Here is a 20,321-nt window from a genome sequence, read left to right as displayed (position 1 = left end):
GACAACTCAGCCTGGGAACGAGGTTAGCAAAAGCATAATTCCAGGCATGCGCAGAAAACGTTTCCATAAAACCGCGGTTTAAATTCAAGATCAGAAAAGTGCTCTCATGGATTGCTAAAAATTATTTTTATTATAGAGCGCTAGCTAGCTATCTAGTTGAAGTCGTATTTGTGTACTTTACCTCTGCTTTTGACATTCACTAAAAACAACAACCTAGGACCAGTAGTAAGTTTGTTATACACTAACTTATTTCCCTTAGCAACCAGTTTTAGTACCTTAAATTTTTTTATATAAAATAGGCCAGGAGCACTTTACAATTTATCATCTTTATCACATTTTAATCCGATACTTCTAGTTACAGCATACTGAAATCTTACGTATAAATGGACCAAGGAACCACTGCCCCTCATATTTCTGTTGTATCTCAACCGTTGTCTGAAAATGACTCTGGTCTTGACTTTGGTTGTGAAGCAATGGATGATAGTCTGACTGACATGCAGTGGCTTCAAAAAATGGATGCCGGTAAGTTCAAGAAATTTTACATGCTTTGTACTATTTTTCTCTTTGTCTAGGGGATGAGATACCAGGAATGCGGTGTATACAGTCTCGCAAACGTAGAGCTACTATCTTTGCAGATGAAACAGTAGAAACAAAGGAAAGCTGTCGCAAGAAGCTGGATTACTGCAGTGTAAAGAAAGGAACCAGCAATAAACCCCCTTTGTCGTATGCTTCTCTCATAGCACTGGCTATATGCAGTACTCCACAACGAATGCTGACATTGAGCGGTATTTATAAGTGGATCGAAAATACTTTTCCTTTCTATCGTACTCCGGCAGCTAAAGCCTGGAAGGTAAGTCTGTGTTTTCAAAACATGTGACAGTGCTCATTCTATCAGTTTAAATGGTCAGATGGCCATTGTGTGCTCTACAGTTTTGAACGAGTCGGAGGCACTAAATATAGTTATACTATGGTTCTAGGGATTTATGGCAGTAAACCCACCAAGCCCGAGGGCGAGGTGTGGTTTACGGTGCCATAAATCCCTAGCAACCATAGTATGAGTGTTATATATCGGCTAGCTATAATTGCGCATTTACTCCTCTACCATGGTAACTCACGTTCAACTATCAGAAAACAAAAAAAGCATTGAGGAGAAGCTTGCTCTGTCAATAGCTAGCTAGCTACAGATACTATTGCTTACCGTTCGACACGGAATTCTTTATTGCCACGCTGTCAAGAAATGCTGATCTAGGAAACACTCTGAGCCCCGCCCTGACTCCTCCTCCATGACTAAAACCTCACAAGCTGCTACAGCCACCCATACCCACAGAGCTGGAGCCAGACAGTGTGCAGTGCAATAGTGCAGTGCCAAGGCAGAGTATAGTACAGTACGAGTGGAGCCTTGCAAGGCTCACAGGCTCCCACTAGCACTTGGACTGCACTAGCTTTCTATCATCTCCTCACTATCTTTGACTTTGTAAAAGCAACCAAACATTGGTTTTAATATGGCAGCCTGCACAAGTTTAAAAAATACAAAAAGTAGATAAAATTATCTACATGATCTTGTAGCAAACATGTCTGGGGAAATATCAGAGGGAATTATCCTAGTTATCCCGTGGCCATCCTAGCAACCGCATGAAAACAGGATATAATTATTAATAGTTATACACTGTTTTGGAGGTGTCTATGGGATTTAGAAGCCCAAAGGCACTGATTTAGTATCCCGAGCGTAGCAAGGGTACTACAAGTGGCTGAGGGCTTCTAAATTACATGGACACCGACAAAACAGTGTCTAATCATTTAGATACTAGTGCGCATGCGCTCAATGCTTAACTACAATACAATTACTTGACAACAGAATACTACACTGTAGGTATACTAAGTAAGTTGCAGGTATACTAAGTCCCATAGTATACTAGCCTCGATCCCATGCCGCACTTTCCACTTCACTTAGGGAAGTGGGCCTGGTATCGACTGCTTGCGCATGCGCTAATATCCCCTCGGTATCTGGGGGCTTTGGATAACATCGTATATGCTCAGTAAACTATGACATCACAACGAACGGAAGTGGATTGAAGGAAGTAGGTAGAAAGTTCGATTGAAGGTTTCTAGCCCATCGGATAGCATTCTCTGATAGCCTGCTATGTTAACAAAAGACTCACAGCCTGCAACAGTGTGGATGACGATCGTCTGAACGGAGTGAAAGCTGACAAGAGCCTATATGGACGTCCACGCCCGTTTAACACTAACGTTGGTGACAGTCTACTATACTACTGCTACTGCAGAAGAAAATAGCTGTACAACAAACCTACACAGCTCTGTCTCTAGCTAGCTAGCTATATAGCTCTGTGTATGACTTTTAGGATATTTTCTCTAGAAATTTTACAGGAAAAAATATCCAATAATTTGGCGCATGCGCAAGCAGTCGATAGCAGGCCTTCTTTTCTATGAAGGCCGGTGAAGGAGGCTAATAGTATACCTGCTCTGAGGCACTTTTCCCATGTTCTTCCCATGTAGATCTTATCAACTAGTGTCTAACTAAAGAACTGTACTTTGTGGCATTACTCAGTTTTACTGATGCCGCGAGCTTTGCATAATTATAGCTATCATGGAGAGGGACGCGTGGAAAACTCGAATATTTAATAGTTTCTCTGCTGCTAATTGGACAATCCTAGCCCTAGAATAATAATTATAGCCTACCGTATATGCTCGATCAGAGGCCGCTCTTGTATAAAGGCCGCACTCAAATAGTAGCCTCCCTTGCTAGCAAAATGAAACATTTAGTAGCCGCTCTCAAATAGTAGCCTCAGTGAACTTTGACTCTAGCATTTCTGCACGTGGCAGCCAAAAAAATTATTACTAGCAGCTAGCTACATGTACGTAGCTATGAGTAGCAGCTTGTTAGTGCTTCACAAAGACTTTCTCATGGCAGAGTTCAAGTTTATGCAGGTGAAAATAACTTTTGATGACAAACTAAATTATCTGGAGCTAATAAACGCCGCTCTTGAACAGTGGCCCCTCTTGAATTGTAGCCTCCTCTTCCAGCAAAATGAAACATTTAGTAGCCGCGGCTCCTGATCAAGCATATTATACGGTATATAATAGAGGAGTTATGTCATGTCTGTACAAAATAGTGTTTGTATTAAATTTTGTTTAGGCTTCTCAAGCAGCAGTAGGAAGCACAAAAACTTGCCATAGCCTATACGGAACCAAACTCAGATATCCAGATGTAGAGGAGAGCCTCTTCTGGCCTCAGAATAGTGTGCAAGCCTTCTCAACCAGCTATAGATATGTAGAAGAGCGAGATTCCTCAGATTCGGAGAATAAAAGCAAATGCGCACATGAAGATACCTGGCCATATCTTTCTAAAGAAAAATCCGCCTGGGTTAGGGTTAGGGAGGTAGTACTCAGCCCACACATTGCTAATTAACTTTGATTGCACCTTTTTATTGTTGCTTTGCAGAATTCAATTCGCCACAATCTCTCTATTCGAAAGGGAATGTTCATGAAAGTGTACCAGTATCCACCTCGAAGAGGAAATGGGTCATACTGGACTCTCTTGGCAGATGGGGAAGATGAACTGAAGCGAGCCATCCCCCTTTTTTCCACTTTTCAACCTCCAGTTATTGATCCTGAGTCAGTTTACAATCGAACGCCAACCACTCACACAGTTAAGAGTCGAGGGCAATTTATCCCTGTTTTGCCTAGATCAGATAGAGTTGCTACTAACCGACCATACTTTTCTGTTAGTAATACTGTTGGCTATATTCCACATCAAGAAGAAGTGCTGCTTTTGCAATCATCTGAAGATGAATCTATAATATTGCAGAAATCTTCTGAAATAGCCGAACATAAGGTCACCTGTATACCTTTACATTTAATCGACCATAGCTATGCTAAGCAGCTGCCTAAAGTGTACATACACAGGCAAAGTCCAAATACTGACGATGATGACTCTATCAATTCTGAGGCCACCATTGAAGCAATCTTCACACCCAAGCGGAAAAAAAGAAGAGAAATCTTGGTCAATAAATGTTGTCGATCTTCTAAATCATGGCATACTACAAACAAAGAAAATTGTTGTAGATCTTCTACTGGTCACCAATGCTCTATGTTTGCAATGACTACCCCCTCAAGAGAGCACGATATTAGTCTCAGCTTCCTCGATTCATCACTACTTACGCCACTCAAAGATATAGTCAATGACATAGAAATTGGACCTGGAGGGATATCTTTATCACCTCTTTATGCTAATTTTGTGTCTCCACATTGTGGTACTCCAAAACGACGACCAGGCTCAAATATTGTGCCGTCACCTCTCACTCCTCTAAACGACCCTAATATGGATAGTGGAATCTTCACGCCTTTCCGACCATCTACATCCCTTGATTCTCCAAGCATGAAGTGTAGTACACCATTGAAACTTTTTAGTCCGATTTCAAACATTCTGCCCCCTTTTGGTACACCTCATCATGACATGTTTCCTTCTTTGAATGTCACGAGTGAATCTCCAAATACTTCAATTAGGATAGGGTCACTGCAAGCACTAGGTCTCCCAGGACTGACACCTCCTTCTCTGTCTAGGTAAACTTAACAATATAGAGCATGATTGTTATCTTAGTTTGAGTCATTTTTAAACCAATAATTTATTAAGAAGTTATGTCCACCAATAGCACACGCAGGTATTTTTGTATAACTATAAATAGCGATTTGAATAACACCACAATAATGTCATTATAATACTACTATGTGTTACTGAGCCAGCAAATTATCTATTGTCACAAAGGCATCATGGACACTTTGTTTTGTCTTCAAAAACTCACGGTCAATAGTCTTTGCTTGCAATTCTCTGTAACACTCATGCAATCGGCTTGATATTTGACCGATAACAATACATCGAACAAGTGCTTGATCATTAAGTTTGGCATCTAATGTTAATGCTCGATGTCCTGCTTCAAGCTCACATCTGACGAAGTCGAGAGAGCACTTAGCATGTTTTTCCCAGCTTTCATTTCGATACTCCAGAAAAGGCCTTAACTCTTCTTCCATACTTCTAATTGTATCCATTATTGGCTCAAAGAAGTCGTCATTAAAATAGTATCGTTTCTTCAGGTCTAGGAGCTCAAACATAAGTTGCTGAAGGTACACATGGACACGTTCCATGCTTCTTTGACTTACACTCTGTTGGATTTCTTCTAGGTGGTCCGTTGGTATAAGCTCACACAATCGATTTTTGAATAACCTGAATTGAAACATGTTTTCACTGTAGTACCGATACGTACCAATCGTTACGTTTCTGTGCAGTTTTTTCTCTGTTTCTGTTTCAGGCTTTAGATGTTTCAGGCTTTGGCTTTGAACAGCTAGCGACGAAAACACATCTGACAAGTCAGTTTGAACTTTAACTAGAATTTGCAGTGGATTACGTCCGCTTATAGACCTGGGACTATTGTTGGTCACATCTAAGGCATCCACAACTTTCATGTATTCAGGTAGAGCAGTTTCAATTTTTTCTTCAAGCTTTGAGAGTTTTTGACGCCTGAGGTGAAGTGTTTGTAGGTAGCTTGTACATTGGGAGGAAGAAGGTACTTGTTCAGGAACAATCGCTTGTAAGTCATGAGAACAGTGGCAACAAATTGGCAAAAGCATATAGCTGCTGGGTGTCACAGATGGGCCTCCTTGTTTCCCGTTAATTGCCCACTTGATCTCTTCATCTTCACAATACAGTACAATTTCATCCTTACAGCAGTCAGAGCAAAACACTTGGCCACCAACACGACAATTGAGCTTTTTTAACTTTCCAGACAGTAAGCCAAACGTGTGTCCACAGTTAAAGCAGCCAGAAGCTTTTCTAGAATCCACCCACCGTGGTAGCTTTTGCCATGCAGGAACCTTAACTTCTGATAAAATTCCTCGTAGTAGACCAGTATTTGCTTTGTAGCCTTCCGACAGCTTTTGTACTTCCAGTTTCAGCAATATGCATTTTAGTGCAGATAATTTTTGACCACATAGTGGATTTCGTAGATCTGTATTGACTGCAGCGTTTTTCAGCCCAAACATTGCACTCCGGTGTTCACTAAATTCTTTAAAGAGGTCAGTAGACATGCCATAATCAGATTCAAGATAGTAGCAGCACTTGCACACATTAAAAAAGGTTCCAAGAGGATCAGGCTTTGCGTTTGCAGAAATTTTGCGCCTATAAATTGTACAACCCCGACAGAATACCTCGCCACACATACTGCAGTTTCGTCGACGATGGAGAAGTGATGTAAAACGTTTCCTACATTTCGGGTCTGCACATTTTGAAGCAGATGAAATGGGATTCCAACGTGATTCATTGAGTTTTACAAGCATAGGTTCAGACTGTGATCGTGCTTCTAATTGTTCACAATCCAATGAATTTGGTACAGAGACTGAGTCAAGTTTTGGTGACTTGAGCAGAGAGCTAGAGGCTGAGCAATCTACACATGAATCAACAGTTGGTGCCCCATTGCCATTGGTTCTTTCAGTGTAGTTTAACATCGCTGTTAGTAGATACTCTGAAGTTGTACTTGCCACTGACATTTTAGATATCCTCGTAATTATCGATTTCTGAGCATGAGATCGAGGAGTAGCAGAGAGATGTTTTCGAGCTTTTAATCGGTATCGTTCTAATTATAGCACACACAAAGAATCTGAAAATGTGAATCAAGCAAGGTACATGTAGCAGGTAGACGGGCACGCCCATCTAGGGTCAAAGCTTATCAGAGGTTGGCCACGCGGTCATCAATCATGTGACATTCCTAACGTCTGCGTACAGCAGTTTTAAGCACCTTTGCAACACACACACAAATGGGTAAATCACGATGTAAACATGGACTACATGCAGGCTAGCCTTGAGTGGTTTCTTACCAAATAAAAATTGGCCAGTGTACTAACACAACAACTATAGATCTAGCTATATACAGGGTTGCAGTAATAAGGCCTACTCCACAGATGTGAGATGGAGAATGATGTACCAGAGCTGAGGTGTGTACTTCATATCACACAGAAAAAATAACTAGCAATTTGAAATGTGAACATAATTATTGACAGCAGTGATAGCAGTGGCGTAGGAAGAGAGTTATCACTTAGAGAGCATGGATAGTTTGGAAGGGGAGCTGATACGCATGTGCACACATTAAAGTGCGCCTGCAAGGGGGTCTTAGGGTAGTCCCCTAAAAAAATTGCATGCTCTGGTATTGATTGGTGTATTTGGTACAATTAAAAGCTTGATCTTTGATTCAATTGAGCTTGGGTAAAAAGCAAGCATGCAGTGTTAGGGGCCTGGTTCCTACTTTTAGTACACCACTGGACTGGCAGTACTGCAAATGGTCTCCCATTTGAGTAACCACAATTTACTACAATAGTACATTGTGGTTTTATGCTTGTGTTCATGTGTTGCAAAGGTGCTTAAAACTGCTGTAATAAAAAAGTTTGCCTTCAGTCTCTATAATGACCGTGCAACATTAGATAGAACTTCAGTCAATTTTTGTGCCAGCTCAGCAAAAAAGTGGTGCACGTGATCGTGTCTCATAATAATATACACAGCATAATTAATGTCACACTCCAGAGGAGGTCTGACATGTGTGCACGAATCACTACAAGTTCAGTGCATTGATGTCATGTAATAACGTCCAGGCCCACAATGCACTGATTCGTGCACGCATGTCGGACCTCCTCTAATCACTCACACACAACCACTGCACATGTCGGACTTAAAGTACAAGTAGATCTATAATGTGCATAATTATGTGCATAACATGCTCTCCGACCTTCCTAACTAGTGCCCTTTTGGGCTTCCGCAGAATAGCCAGGGACAAAAGTTCTTAATTAAAATTTGCTTCTGGAAGACATTTTAAATCGTCTAATCTTCCTTTAGTACCCTCAACTAGTATTGATGTCAAAAACACTTATTATTAGCACCTATAAATTATACATGTACACAGGATGTAATTTGCAAACAATCAAGTGCATGATTAGCATTTTGTAAGCTTTTTTTAGTTTTGGGGAATTCTTGCTCAGTAGTCTTGTCTAGTAATTGCTGCAGGTACTCTCCCAAACAGCTAGAAATCTGGCTTATAATAATGTATTGTACATTCTCTGGGTTTGTCACTTGTGGATCCAATGTAATAAGTCTAAGGTTTTCCTCTGCTGGCACCAAAACTGTGATTTCCACTGTTTCCTTTGTAATGTAGATACTACATTCTTCTTCAATGCAACACCTGGTAACTCGAATTGTCTTCATTATGTCAACATTTAATTTGTAGATTTGAGCAAGGCATGATAATTCAAATTCAAGTCGTTGAAGATTGTTGTAAATATGCAAAATGTTCCTCTCGCTAACATTCATCTGAACCTTTTTTAAGTCTTGCAATGGCATTATATCACTTAGACGACTTTTGGCCAATTGGAATTTTGATTTTTCCTGTACAAAATTTCTGGAACACTGTCCAACATTGCTTTGCAATTTTTCCTCAGTTTCTGAGCACGGATTAAGACATTTTAACTTTTGAAAGTTCGTTGATTGCATGTCAAATATGTAGAGAAGATCGCAATGGGCTTTTGCCACAAATTGAATAGGATTCTTTTCACTAATCGAATTTGGACTTCCAGCGTCCATGCTTAGAGAATCTACTATTACTAAATACTTTGGGAGAATTAAATCAATTTTAAACTGAAGTTTTGAAATCGCTTTGTGCAAACCTTGAAGCTGTTCAATAAAGTCGGTTTTTGTTGTACAGTTATCAGATAAAAGAGCTTGCAACTCATTTGAACAATTACAACACACAGGAATTAGGGTATAGCTACTAGGTATAGTGGAAGGACCACCTTGTTTTCCGTTAATTGCCCATTTTGTTCCTTCAGGACAATCAAAGATTACCATTTGATCATTACAACAGCTAGAACAGAATACTTGGCCACCAATACGGCAATTTGTTTTTGTTGAAAATGGGCGGAAACGACAACTGCACTTGTAACAAGCTGTAGCTCTGCTTGGTTCTATCCACTGTGGCAATTTTTGCCACGCCGGTTGCGATTTCACCTCAGATAGAAATCCTCGCAACTTTCCAGAATTTTCTCTATACCTGTTGATTAACTTCTGTACCTCCTTCTCAATAGCAGCGCACTTAGTGAGGGATGTTTTTTGACCACATATTGGATTTCTTTGTTGAGCATTAACTTCACCCTGTATACCCTCAAGAGCAACGCTGCGGTGTTTAACAAAGATACTTTTTAGATCACAGGTCACACCAATATCCTCTGAATCAAATGCTTGAGCCCTCACTTTTCTGGATTGCAAGGGGTATAAATGGTCCATACAGGCTAAATTCTTCATTTCAGCAACATCTTCTTTCTTCGTAGCCATTACTACTGGTACATGGTATGGTATAGTACAGCCAGGCGTATATAGTCCTTGTGCATGTGACCAGGAGTGTGACTGTAGTATTACTATATATAGTAGATACCAGAGATACTACACTCCGTGGACTCTGATCTGCTCCGTGGGTGGATGTGAAACCATAGATATGGTGAAACGTAGGTAGTATACGGGTATACACTAGATCTAGTATGCGGAAGTGTCATAATTATACCTCGATCTTTGTGCTTTATTCAGAAGCATAGTTTCTGTACGGTATGTCTCATCTACAACTACAAATTCAACCTGGTGCGTTATCTCAACGCAGTGTCTTGGGATCTCATAATGTCCAGCAGCAAGGCAATGTTTTCTACAGCGATATGTCGGAATCCATTTTACGTGTAGGTTAAAATATTCATTAATTTATGTACTGTAATTGATCTTAGACACTAGTTGATAAGATCTACATGGGAAGTACATAGACTCGCAAGCCATCACTGTTGCAGGCGAACAGTAGACTGGTCAAACTCCGTGTTGAGACTCGTGTTGCACAGTCAGCATATCAGATAAGATTCTAAGTGGCTGCGGTTTTCGTGACGTCAGTATACTGCATGTGATACGTAGAGTTTTCTAGTGAAACGTCACTATCATCAATCTTGAGGTAACCGCATGTGGTTAGTTGCCACAAATATCGTGGCAAACCTTACACGAGTCTCAACACGGAGTTTGACCAGTGTACTGTTCGCCTGCAACAGTGACGGCTTGCGAGTCTAGGAAGTACATGGGAAAAGTGCCTCAGAGCAGGTATACTATGGGACTTAGTATACCTACAAATTTACTTAGTATACCTAGTATTCCGTTGTCAAGTAATTGTATTGTAGTCAAGCGGTTTGCGCATGCGCACTAGTATCTAAATGAGTTATGCACCTATCAATGGCAAGCCCCACCCCCCCCCAGTACGGGCATAGGTGGGGATTTGAAACATACATATTTCAATTGCACCATATCTGGGGGCAACTTCGATGTCAAATCCCTAGGTAAAACCCGTAGTTCTACCTGGGGAATTGACACCTACAATGAGCTATAAATCATAATTAATACGGGTTGGCTATAATTATTATCTCTTTATACAGGCAAACAAAAGATTCAATCCACTTTATTACATGGTACAAGTGCTACACACATACTTATCAGGTTCAGACAAAAGATTCACACATTTCCAGTGAAACCAACTGTCACACACATCACATGCAATCCAGTTTTCAACTTCTTCCGTCTGTTCTTCATAAACATTTCTACATATCTCACAGCTATACAGGACATCTTCTTTTTTCTGCACCAAGTTTTCGGTTATCTTTTACTGTTTGTAAATGTTTGAGCCAAATTTCAACTTCTGCCTCCGGAAGACAAACAGCCTCAGCCAATTGTTCAGGCTCTAAGGTAGACGTACTGTTAAAAGCTTTCTGCAATGTTGCAGATGGGGGTGGAGCGTAACTTCCATCCGAGCTTTCCACATAGTGACCATTGCAGATCCCCTTACAGTCTTTACAATTTTCTTTTCCCCATGGTCTTTCTGGATCTATGTGAGGCATTGGGAGTGAATTTAGAGGGGGTCCTCACAGATACCACTGCAATTTGTCTGCTGATGCACCGACAGACTTTTGGCATACTGGGTGGCAAAAATATAAAATGTAGAACAGCTAGCACAAAGTCAAATGATACATAACTTGTATTAATAGCACATAATTTCATCATGTACGTTTTCAGTTGGTTTCCTCAGGTTTCCAGAGAACGACAATCTCAATTGGGTCAGTCCAACATTCGGTGTGGTTGTGGTTGTGACACTGCATGTTGCTTGTGTAGTAGATGGAGTGGGCACAGTCTCGTTTGTAAAGTGAAAATGGTGTTTATTTCATTACTAGACTATAATTATGACCTGTGTGTACAGATTTAATAGCATGCACATTTTCGGTATAAATACCTTCGAGGACACAGCATTGATGACACATTTATCAGGAATGACTTCATCCGGTTCCATATCAACAAATATTCCTCCCCACTCTTTGGACTTTATTTGAAGAACAATGGTATCGTCTTTCTCTATCCCACAGTCTGAAAAACGTTCCTTGATCTTTAACGTTAGGTTAGTCACCCCTCCTTGGAAAGAAACTGGACGCCGATTGTCTCCAAAGGTCACTAGGACCTTTTTCTCATATTGTGACATCACCTTCGGCTTTGAATATAAAAAAAAAAAATTATTAAAGCCAGACAATAAGTTTAATACAGGCTTGCTACAGAGCACCATGCACCAGACAGACACTCACTTGTTTTATATTAGCTGATAGATTTCTTCACACACTTCTTCTTGCAGCTAAATCTTCAGAGCTTCTATATTTAGCCTTCTCTAGCACATTTTATAATATTTTATGAATAGAGTTGCAATTAGCACATGGCTAATTTTTTACTGCGCATGCGCAGAACAGTATTATCAAATTCCCTGCATCTGGGGCAAAATGTATAATCAAATCCCCACATAAGCCCCACCTAGTGCCCGTACTGGGGGAGGTGGGGCTTGCCATTGATAGGTGCATTAGACACTGCTTTTGTCGGTGTCCATGTGATTTAGAAGCCCTCAGCCACTTTAGTACCCTCGCTATGCTCGGGATACTAAATCAGTGCCTTTGGGCTTCTAAATCCCATAGACACCTCCAAAACAGTGTCTAACTATTATTTAGATCCCATTTGAGTGTATTTAGCAGGGAACTATGAGCTATAGTACCGGTACTATAGATTGCTCTGGGCTACAAACTACACAAGAAGATACACATGTAATAACATAAAAATTATTGTAGCTAGATGCTTTAAATTATCTAGTAATTTTGGGCAGTGTGCTGTGCTTTTTTGCTGCAAGGCTGCATGGGGGAGGAGCTGGATGTATGGAAGTGCTGGGATTCTAGCTTTGGCTTCTTCCTAAGTTCCTTTCGCTTTGTTCAAGAGTAGTATAGGAGCCGCTCGTTTGCTGGGCTTGTTTGCTGTAAATTATAGCTTAGGTGTCTTCCTTTCGCTTTGTGAGAGTAGTACGAGCCGCTCGTTTCTTGGGAAGTGTGCTGGGGCTTGTTTGCTGCAAAACTGGGAGAGGAGCTGGATGTTTCCGTTTTGTGGGTGGAGCTAGGACTATAATTTTGTCAATCAAACTGAGGTGGAGGAACAGGGTTGACTTGAATAGAGACCACAGATTTAGTAGAGACACAGAGATGCCAACTTTAGATATTAGTTTTCAAAACTGAGACTAATGATGCAGTTGCTAGGTTGGCTGTTTATATAGGTTGACTGTTGCTAAGCTAGTGCATTTCTAGTAGCCAATAGGTTTTGGGATCTAAATCAGTTAGAACATGTGCATTCGATATTTATGGTTATAGTGTCCCTCATCCCTCGGGCTAAAGCCCTCGAGCTTTGGGACACTATAACACATAGATACCTCATGCCCATGTTCTAACTATAACATAGAGCTAGATAAAGAAGAGAGGGATTGGCAACGGAAGTTAAAACGTAGACTTTTGTGCAGGGGGTGTGGCTTAATCCTAAAACGATGCGTGGGCATGTTGTCCCCCCCCCCACCGTTAGCCTCGAGACCAGCCGTTCGTTATCTGAAAGAACGCCTGGTCAAGTTCCAATGTAGCACTCGTTCTAGCTGAGTCAGCGTTTTATAGCATCATAATGATATTCATGGGTAATACACCTTGGGCAGATCTTTGCGGGCAATTACCAGTCCAAGAAATTCCTGGACCATAGGACGAGTGCTACATTGGAACTTGACCAGGCATTCTTTCAGATAACGAACGGCTGGTCTCGAGGCTACCCCACCGTAACGCCGCGAAACACTTTTTTTATTTGAGGCCTTACACAGAGCTTTCTAAGACCCCCCAAAACTTCATTTCCATGCTTCTTGATGATGTGTATTATGTGGAAATTCCCAAAATTGTTTCTAGATTGTTGAGAAAGAGCTACAGGTACATAGCGCTTTTTTCACCGTTTTTTTATGGCTATGTACCAATAGCACCTATAATATAGCTAAGATTGTCTATCTAAGTAGTGTCCTGGATCACATATAGCCTCAAGCATGGAAATGAAGTCTAAAATCAGCAGCAGGATTGTTATACTGACAGTAAGACAATCAGTTGTCTCCTCAACCATTCCCAGCCTGTGCTTTACTCGAGGCTGTCTTCCTACGTTGAAGTAGACAGCCTCGAGTAACGCCGGGGCAACACGGATGGTTATTCGAGGTCGATTTTGTTGCCAATCCCTCTTTGCTCTATCTATGAATTGATGTAATTACAGCACCAGAAATTAATTCCACTTCTGAGTGGCGTATCTTTAGAGCACAAAAAATTGCGTTCAGCCCAAGCTGGCGCCTAAATTATGGTTGCTCAACACGCGAGAAACAATGTTTCATGAATTATGATCACTAAAAGATATTCAGAGCCTCCCTAATGGTGAGCATCAGTTGGAAAAGAAAAATACATTTTTGACTTTTGTGAAGAGAGCTAGAGGTACAAAACCTTCTTTGTCACGCTATGAGATCTTTATAATAGTTAGAAACTGTTTAGGAAGTTTCTACATGATTTAGAAGCCCAAAGGGCTGGTTGTAGTATCCCGAACGCAGTGAAGGTTCTACTAGCCCTCAACTTCATAATCAACTTCATAATCACACACACACACACACACACACACACTCACACTCACACTCACACACTACCGTATACCTCGCTTGCGCATGCGCACCGAGGCATAACTAGCTACTCAAAACTATCTAACTGCAGCACTCTAAGTCTTACTTGACGTCTATGAATGTAACCCAAGGTATTGTCCGGATATTTAGTATATTAAAGCACTGGAGTGCAAATTTCCCAAAAGAGTGTCCGGGGTAATTAGAAGTGTTTGATAAATTACTGTATGATCATACAATTGACTAGCCACAGATTGTTTTAAAATATATTTGGTGGCAATAAAATCCAGAACGCCAGATTCCCTGGTTTATTGGCCTTTGTGGGACTGTAGCAGAAAGCAAGTTGGTTTTCATAAGATGGTTCAGTGATGAGTTTTAATGTTAGCTATATGGACTGGTGCCTTTCTCAAAGGCTAGGTCGCTCTGATACTGAAAGTATAATCGATTTTTAGCGTACAATTTTGCAAAATTTTGCTCCAGGACAAGCTAGTACAAGAGGTCAAAAAAGTTGAAGTGATCGAACAAGCTGTCTCTTGGCTTTTAGCTGAGGAGCTATTACACTTCCCAACAGTCCACTCTTGCATTTAATATCAACTTTGTTCTATATGTAGCAGCGAGTCCCAGAGATACAGTCCCACAAAGTATTTTACAGGATTTTACATAGAACTTGCAGTGAAGACAACGTGCCACGCCCAGTTTGGGCAACACGAATTGTATGTACACGTCATCAAGTTTCATATCCCTCTCTCTTCAATCTCTGATTACAGCAGCTTGGGCAGTCCAGAGAATCAAATAGATTAACCACGCTTTGATCCACCCACTTAATTGAACAGCAGTGTGCCACATCTGCATGCGCACGAGATAAGCAGACCTGTCTCCGTAGTAACAGCTGCAATGCGCATGGGGACACGCCCATTTTCTGAATTGATAATCAAGGTTCCACGGTTACAGTATCATTACTATACCATAGCAATCTATGGTTGTACAGTAGAACCTTGATTATCCGGCTTGACAATTTTCTGTATAAAATGGGCGTGTCCCTTAAATTCACATGCGCATTGCAGCTGTTACCATGGAGACAGGCCTGCTTATTTTCTGCGCATGCGCATACAACCATGTGGCACTGCTGTTTATCAATTAAGTGGGTGGATCAAGGCGTGGTTTATCTATTCAGTTATCTCTGGGAACCAAGGTGTCCGGATAATCGAGGTTCTACTGTAGTTATAACACGAGCACGAGGGATATATATATAATAGTTAGACACCGTTTAGGAAGTTTCTACATGATTTAGAAGCCCAAAGGGCTGGTTGTAGTATCCCGAACGTAGTGAGGGTTCTACTTGCCTGAGATTTCTAAATCAAGTGTCTTAAGAATTTTAGATCATATCAACCATGAGTTTCTAGCCAATCATATTTATCTAATCTTTGCTACATGATTATGCCTCGGTGCGCATGCGCAAGCGAGGTATGCGGTAGTGTGTGTGTCTGTGTGTGTAGGCTACTACAGCTGCTCAAGGATCAATGAAGTGCAAGTAAGAGTTTCTACAGGCTTCTAGTCATGTTTTCATTTGTAGATTTGCAAAATAATGCTTCGTTCTTGAGTTATGCCTAATTTTGCTCACTGGGAATGCCATTGCAGCCTTTTCAGAAGAGCACGTAGCCAAACTTGTTTACCGAGTGTTGCTACTCTACTTAGTAGTTAGCTCTGCAGTAGAACACTAGAACACTAGCTACTGGTAGCTGCAAGAGTCAGAAGAGAGCTGCAAGGCTCTACTGATGCAGCCATTAATTTTAGACTTGAACGTTTGGCATTGATCGTTTTTAACAACCATCATGAGCGATCATTACCAGAGTTTGCATGCAGCAAAATTAATATGCAAAAATGTTCATCATGGTAACTTATAATGTGTGTATAAAAGCTATTAGTAGCTTTAGTAGCTTTAAGTTATGTAGCTTGGGCATCTCCACCGAGGCATCAGCACCCGCGGTGCTTTCATTAACTAATTAACCATACACCTACGCACCCACTTAAAATGCGTTCTGAGATAGTTTATACTACAACTGCCACAGTTGGATACTCCTCTTAATGTATTCCTGCTATTATGCAAAGCATAATTTAATACTCGTACTCTCACATACCTGCATCCTTTCTGCAGAATCTTCAAACATCTTCTATAACGGCGGCAACATCTTTACAAGCACAGGAACAAAATCAACAGATTCAGGTGAAACACTCGTTAATTACATGAACTTCCTGTCATAATTCAGCTTTAGCAACGTATCATATGAAGCTAACGACAATTTTGAACTTCTAAACAAGGGGCTAATTCTGATAGCCACGTTGCTATGTATGTAAAATGTGAGCTCTTTATAGTAATGTTAATGCTATTGTTTATCTTGTGTTCAGACTACTATGAATAGTGTATCCAGTGATGTTGAACGTGATGTGTCTACCGCAAGTACTGGTAGTGCCGTACTCTCTCAGCTGCCTTCCTCCACCACTGCACCAGCAAATAGTGTTGCAGCTTTTCAAAGTCTGCTTACGGTATATTATAAATATCATTTCGAGTGGTCAAAATGCTTGTGCCATATTAAATTTTGATAAAACTGCTTTATAATGTATTTATCCTCAGATGCTTCCAGGCGCCGCGAATGCACTTGCTAGGATCTCACTTGGTCATGGAGAGATGTCTGAAGAGGAACCCTTGTATGTAAATGCCAAGCAATACCATCGAATCCTAAAGAGGAGGCAAGCCAGAGCGAAGCTTGAAGCAGAAGGGAAGATCCCAAAGCAGAGACAGGTCGGTCATCTTGTTAGTTTCTTTTAGGCTGTTGATTGATTGTATTCATAATTGTATAGGCATACCTACACGAGTCTCGACACAAACATGCTCAAAGAAGGGCTCGTGGGAATAGTGGACGTTTTTCCACAGGAAACTTGCCTGGTTAGCAAGTCATTTTGTGATTTTCCAGCTATATACTGTGCCTGTACCTTAGCCTATTGTTTGATGTACCGGGTGGCTGATGCCCATAATTCGAAGCTCAGGTAATCCCTCCACTGCACAGTAGCCATATCGCACCACAAAATATTGATTCAAGTCATTTTGTGATTTTCCAGCTATGTACTGTGCCCGTAACTTAGCCTAATTTTGGGACCGGGTGGCTGATGCCCATAATAAATTATTTTATTTTATTTTGAACCTCAGGCAATCTACTGCACAGTAGCCATATCGCACCAGAAAATTGATTGTTATGCTGCCATTGTCTCAACTGTAGCTTCCACCCTTCCGCAACTCCCAACAAAAGCAGACCCAATCACTTGTGAGGTGACAAGCCAGCAAGATCAGCAACCTGAGATTTCTCAGTTTGCTGGTGCTAGTGCAGCCATTACTATTACGCCAGCTGTTGGCATCATGGCAAAGCCCGAGTCGTTTGTCGCTAATTTGATAAAGTATCAAAATTCGAACATGGGCAGTCTAGCGGTTACTTCACCTAATTGGAAACGGACTGGGGTACAGGTACCCACGGACAGTAACATTTCTACCTCTACTAGGAATCATACGGATAAGACTATTCACTAAAAACATTTACATGTAACTATAATTTTGTTGCAAGATTAAGTTGTTGTGCTCCTTTTTACTATTAAGGTGCAGGTGCAAATGAAATGAGGGTATCTATTATGGGTACGGGTTTGCAACCGGTTTACTGCTGTATTAACTAGCTCTATAATTATGCACAATGTGGATGATCTGAAGTGACTCCTTAGTAGGGGCTAAGACGGGCATTGCTGCCCTCACCGTTGTACGGAATGAGGACGGGACCCAAGCATATCTACAGTTTTGTTCTTATTCCACCTACTCAGTCTACACTAAGACTCCCGGAAGTGTGTATTATACAGTTCATTTGTCAATTTATATGGCCCCTTATGGGAGTTAATGATATTCATAGTTCGCGGTAGTAACAAAAACAGTAACACTCCTTTTGTCAAGGATAACTTTTCATCAGAAGGTGCCTAACACTATTAAATGATATAGAAATAATCCTGAATAAATAAGCTACTGAATGATATAAAAATAAAGTGGTAAGAAGGAACTGAATAGTTACATTGAATGAAAGAAAACTGGTGATATTAATTTTTTCTGTGACTTTGATTTCTGGGCAAATCAGTAATGGGGGTGCTGGACAGATACAGATAGGCCTAGACTATAGACAACACTGGTAACTACAAGTAGACCAAATAAGAACACTAATGACCCAGGTTTGACTAAGATACAACAAAGTAAACATTGACAAAAATGAGTAAGTTTAGCTCTTGCCTACTTGCCACTTGAGTGTCCAGAGTTTCTTGAAACTGCCTAGATAGCTAATACAGTAGAACCTCGATTATCCGGACACCTTGGTTCCAGAAGCAGGCCGGATAAGTGAATATGCCGGATAATCGAATAGATAAACCACGCCTTGATCCACCCACTTTATTGATGAACAGCAGTGCCGCATGTTGTCTGCGCATGCGCAAAAGAAAAGCAGGCATGTCTCCATGGTAACAGCTGCAACACGCATGCGCATTTGAGGGACACGCCCATTTTCTGAATTATGTAATCTGATTAAAAAGAAAACTGCCAAGCCGGATAATCGAGGTTCCGGATAATCGAGGGCCGGATAATCGAGGTTCTACTGTATAATGCTAGAAGTTAGTCTTTGCAAAGAAATAAACAGCATCCGCTTTGCCAATATTTTTTTATAGCAGGTCTTGTGTTCTAACATTGGCCAGTTTATTGGATATATCCTGTTTGGACTGACTTTGATTTCTGGGCAAATTAGTAATCCCCAGTTCTGGATCCTAATTTTCCTGTGGCCAGTTCATGAATACTATATCTACTAGTACTGTGACTCTGGAACCTGGCTTGCACTTCAGGACCTGGGTATTGATGCTGGAAAAACTGAAAAAGTTGTTTCTTTATCCAATTCTGATAGTAAACAATGACATAACGGAAGCCATAATTAAATTTACGGAGAATTACTGTAGTATTTACAAGCCACAAACAGGAAATTTACTCACTATGATGCAAAACCACAATTACATCATTTGAAGCCAAATTTGTAGTCTTAGTGTAGACTGTACTCTGGTCAGATTGCAGTAGGATTATCACACCCACGTAACTTTGTACGGAGAGGACGGGACCATCTACAGTTTCCACGGATTGCAGGAATCACACCATTACCACATGTAAATTTTGCACTGAGAGGCGTGGCCAACACTCAAATTAACAAGTGCAAAAAACATTTTGTGAAAAAGCACTACTTCTCGTTACACCTCTTTCTTTATTTGAGACGCTTGATCACCTATTTGACCATCAACTTGCATAATGACGCATTTGAATGAGGCTTTTTCAAATTAACGTTTCTTTCTGTTACAGCACCGAAACACATGGTGTAATAAATGTGAGACTCTACAGATGAGCCCTGCCCACCCAAAACTCGAAGTAGTGCTGGACCCAACTGTTAAAGATCGTGCCCCACCCCCAACTAGTTGGAGCATGCAAGACTATACCAACCCACAATCTTGTGTTCGAACTTTTTGTTACTTCAGTGCACATGCTCTTCCAACCCTACTCTTCCCCATTTTTTCACAAAATGTTTTTTGCACTTGTTTGTAAACTTTTTTCGCTGCATGCATGCGTTAATAAGTGGTCCTGAGAAACCACGTACAATATTTTAAGTGATGACGTTTTGTGTCTATTCTAATGGGCGTTCCTTTTAGGGTTACCCATCTTGTTCACATCCTTTTGCCAGCGACTCATCCAACATGCAACCCTACTTCTCACCATTATTCTTTTCACAAAATTTTTTTACACTTGTTTGTACCTACAATTTTTCTTCGCAGGTACTAGCATAGATTTATCTACGGTGCTAGCTAGATCAAATATCTTCAGTAGGTGGCAATCTACCTTTACTATGCGGATAAAAAGAGCTAGCAACTGTACTGAATTTTTATTTGCACTGTTGCAGTTTGTGTCTGTTATAATAATTTTCATAAGTTTTTTGGTCTTATGCATGCAATAATTTATTATCACAAGCTCAGACAGAGCAGGCTCAGAATGCAATGAAGAGCTTCAACATAATGAGCATTAACTGGAGCGGTAAGAATCGACAGTTTAAAACACTACTGTTGCTGTAGACCTCAAGTGGTTGCTAAGATAATAGGGGCGTGGCCGTGCTTTTG

The 20,321-nt window shown here is 40.8% G+C and overlaps 3 protein-coding genes and 1 long non-coding RNA gene across 6 annotated transcripts; 2 read left to right on the top strand and 2 right to left on the bottom strand.

Moving 5' to 3' along the window:
- The first annotated feature begins 59 nt into the window (after positions 1-59).
- Positions 60-4,585, top strand: LOC135346645 (uncharacterized). The gene is made up of 4 exons (XM_064544337.1): positions 60-225; positions 356-522; positions 573-850; positions 3,461-4,585. The coding sequence occupies exons 2-4, from the start codon at positions 384-386 to the stop codon at positions 4,583-4,585; spliced, it is 1,542 nt and encodes a 513-aa protein (XP_064400407.1). The 5' UTR covers positions 60-225; positions 356-383.
- Positions 4,586-4,624: 39 nt separating this feature from the next.
- On the bottom strand, positions 4,625-6,699 carry LOC135346642 (uncharacterized). Its single transcript, XM_064544333.1, has one exon. It carries the CDS (start codon positions 6,556-6,558, stop codon positions 4,750-4,752), a length of 1,809 nt encoding a protein of 602 aa, XP_064400403.1. The 5' UTR covers positions 6,559-6,699; the 3' UTR covers positions 4,625-4,749.
- Positions 6,700-9,588: 2,889 nt separating this feature from the next.
- On the top strand, positions 9,589-17,763 carry LOC135346658 (nuclear transcription factor Y subunit alpha-like). Of its 3 annotated transcripts, none has more exons than XM_064544357.1 (7): positions 9,589-9,774; positions 16,255-16,323; positions 16,506-16,643; positions 16,732-16,899; positions 16,959-17,043; positions 17,096-17,144; positions 17,375-17,562. In XM_064544357.1, the coding sequence occupies exons 1-7, from the start codon at positions 9,652-9,654 to the stop codon at positions 17,421-17,423; spliced, it is 681 nt and encodes a 226-aa protein (XP_064400427.1). In that variant the 5' UTR covers positions 9,589-9,651; the 3' UTR covers positions 17,424-17,562. The 3 variants fall into 3 exon arrangements, with proteins under 3 accessions (XP_064400427.1, XP_064400428.1, XP_064400426.1); XM_064544358.1 differs by lacking the exon at positions 17,375-17,562 and adding an exon at positions 17,305-17,338; XM_064544356.1 differs by lacking the exon at positions 17,096-17,144 and having other exon boundaries at positions 17,375-17,763.
- Positions 11,467-12,076, bottom strand: LOC135346672 (uncharacterized). The gene is made up of 2 exons (XR_010398092.1): positions 11,698-12,076; positions 11,467-11,606 (listed from the first exon to the last, which is right to left on the bottom strand). It is a non-coding gene; the product is annotated as an uncharacterized LOC135346672 (long non-coding RNA).
- Positions 17,764-20,321: the final 2,558 nt, after the last annotated feature.

This window comes from Halichondria panicea, chromosome 13, assembly GCF_963675165.1.
Source record: "Halichondria panicea chromosome 13, odHalPani1.1, whole genome shotgun sequence".
Classification (NCBI taxonomy): Eukaryota; Metazoa; Porifera; class Demospongiae; order Suberitida; family Halichondriidae; genus Halichondria; species Halichondria panicea.
Note: the sequence above shows the minus strand (reverse complement) of the source record. Positions and strands in the feature narration are given on the sequence as shown.

Excerpts from the sequence above, each read along its gene's own strand:
- LOC135346658 (XM_064544356.1), top strand. The coding sequence starts at position 9,652 with ATGTCTCATCTACAACTACAAATTCAACCTGGTGCGTTATCTCAACGC. Across the intron at positions 9,775-16,254 it reads TGTCGGAATCCATTTTACGT|AATCTTCAAACATCTTCTAT; the intron begins GTAGGTTAAAAT and ends TCCTTTCTGCAG. Across the intron at positions 16,900-16,958 it reads AGATCCCAAAGCAGAGACAG|GCATACCTACACGAGTCTCG; the intron begins GTCGGTCATCTT and ends ATAATTGTATAG.
- LOC135346642 (XM_064544333.1), bottom strand. The coding sequence starts at position 6,558 with ATGTCAGTGGCAAGTACAACTTCAGAGTATCTACTAACAGCGATGTTA.
- LOC135346645 (XM_064544337.1), top strand. The coding sequence starts at position 384 with ATGGACCAAGGAACCACTGCCCCTCATATTTCTGTTGTATCTCAACCG. Across the intron at positions 523-572 it reads GCTTCAAAAAATGGATGCCG|GGGATGAGATACCAGGAATG; the intron begins GTAAGTTCAAGA and ends CTCTTTGTCTAG. Across the intron at positions 851-3,460 it reads CGGCAGCTAAAGCCTGGAAG|AATTCAATTCGCCACAATCT; the intron begins GTAAGTCTGTGT and ends GTTGCTTTGCAG.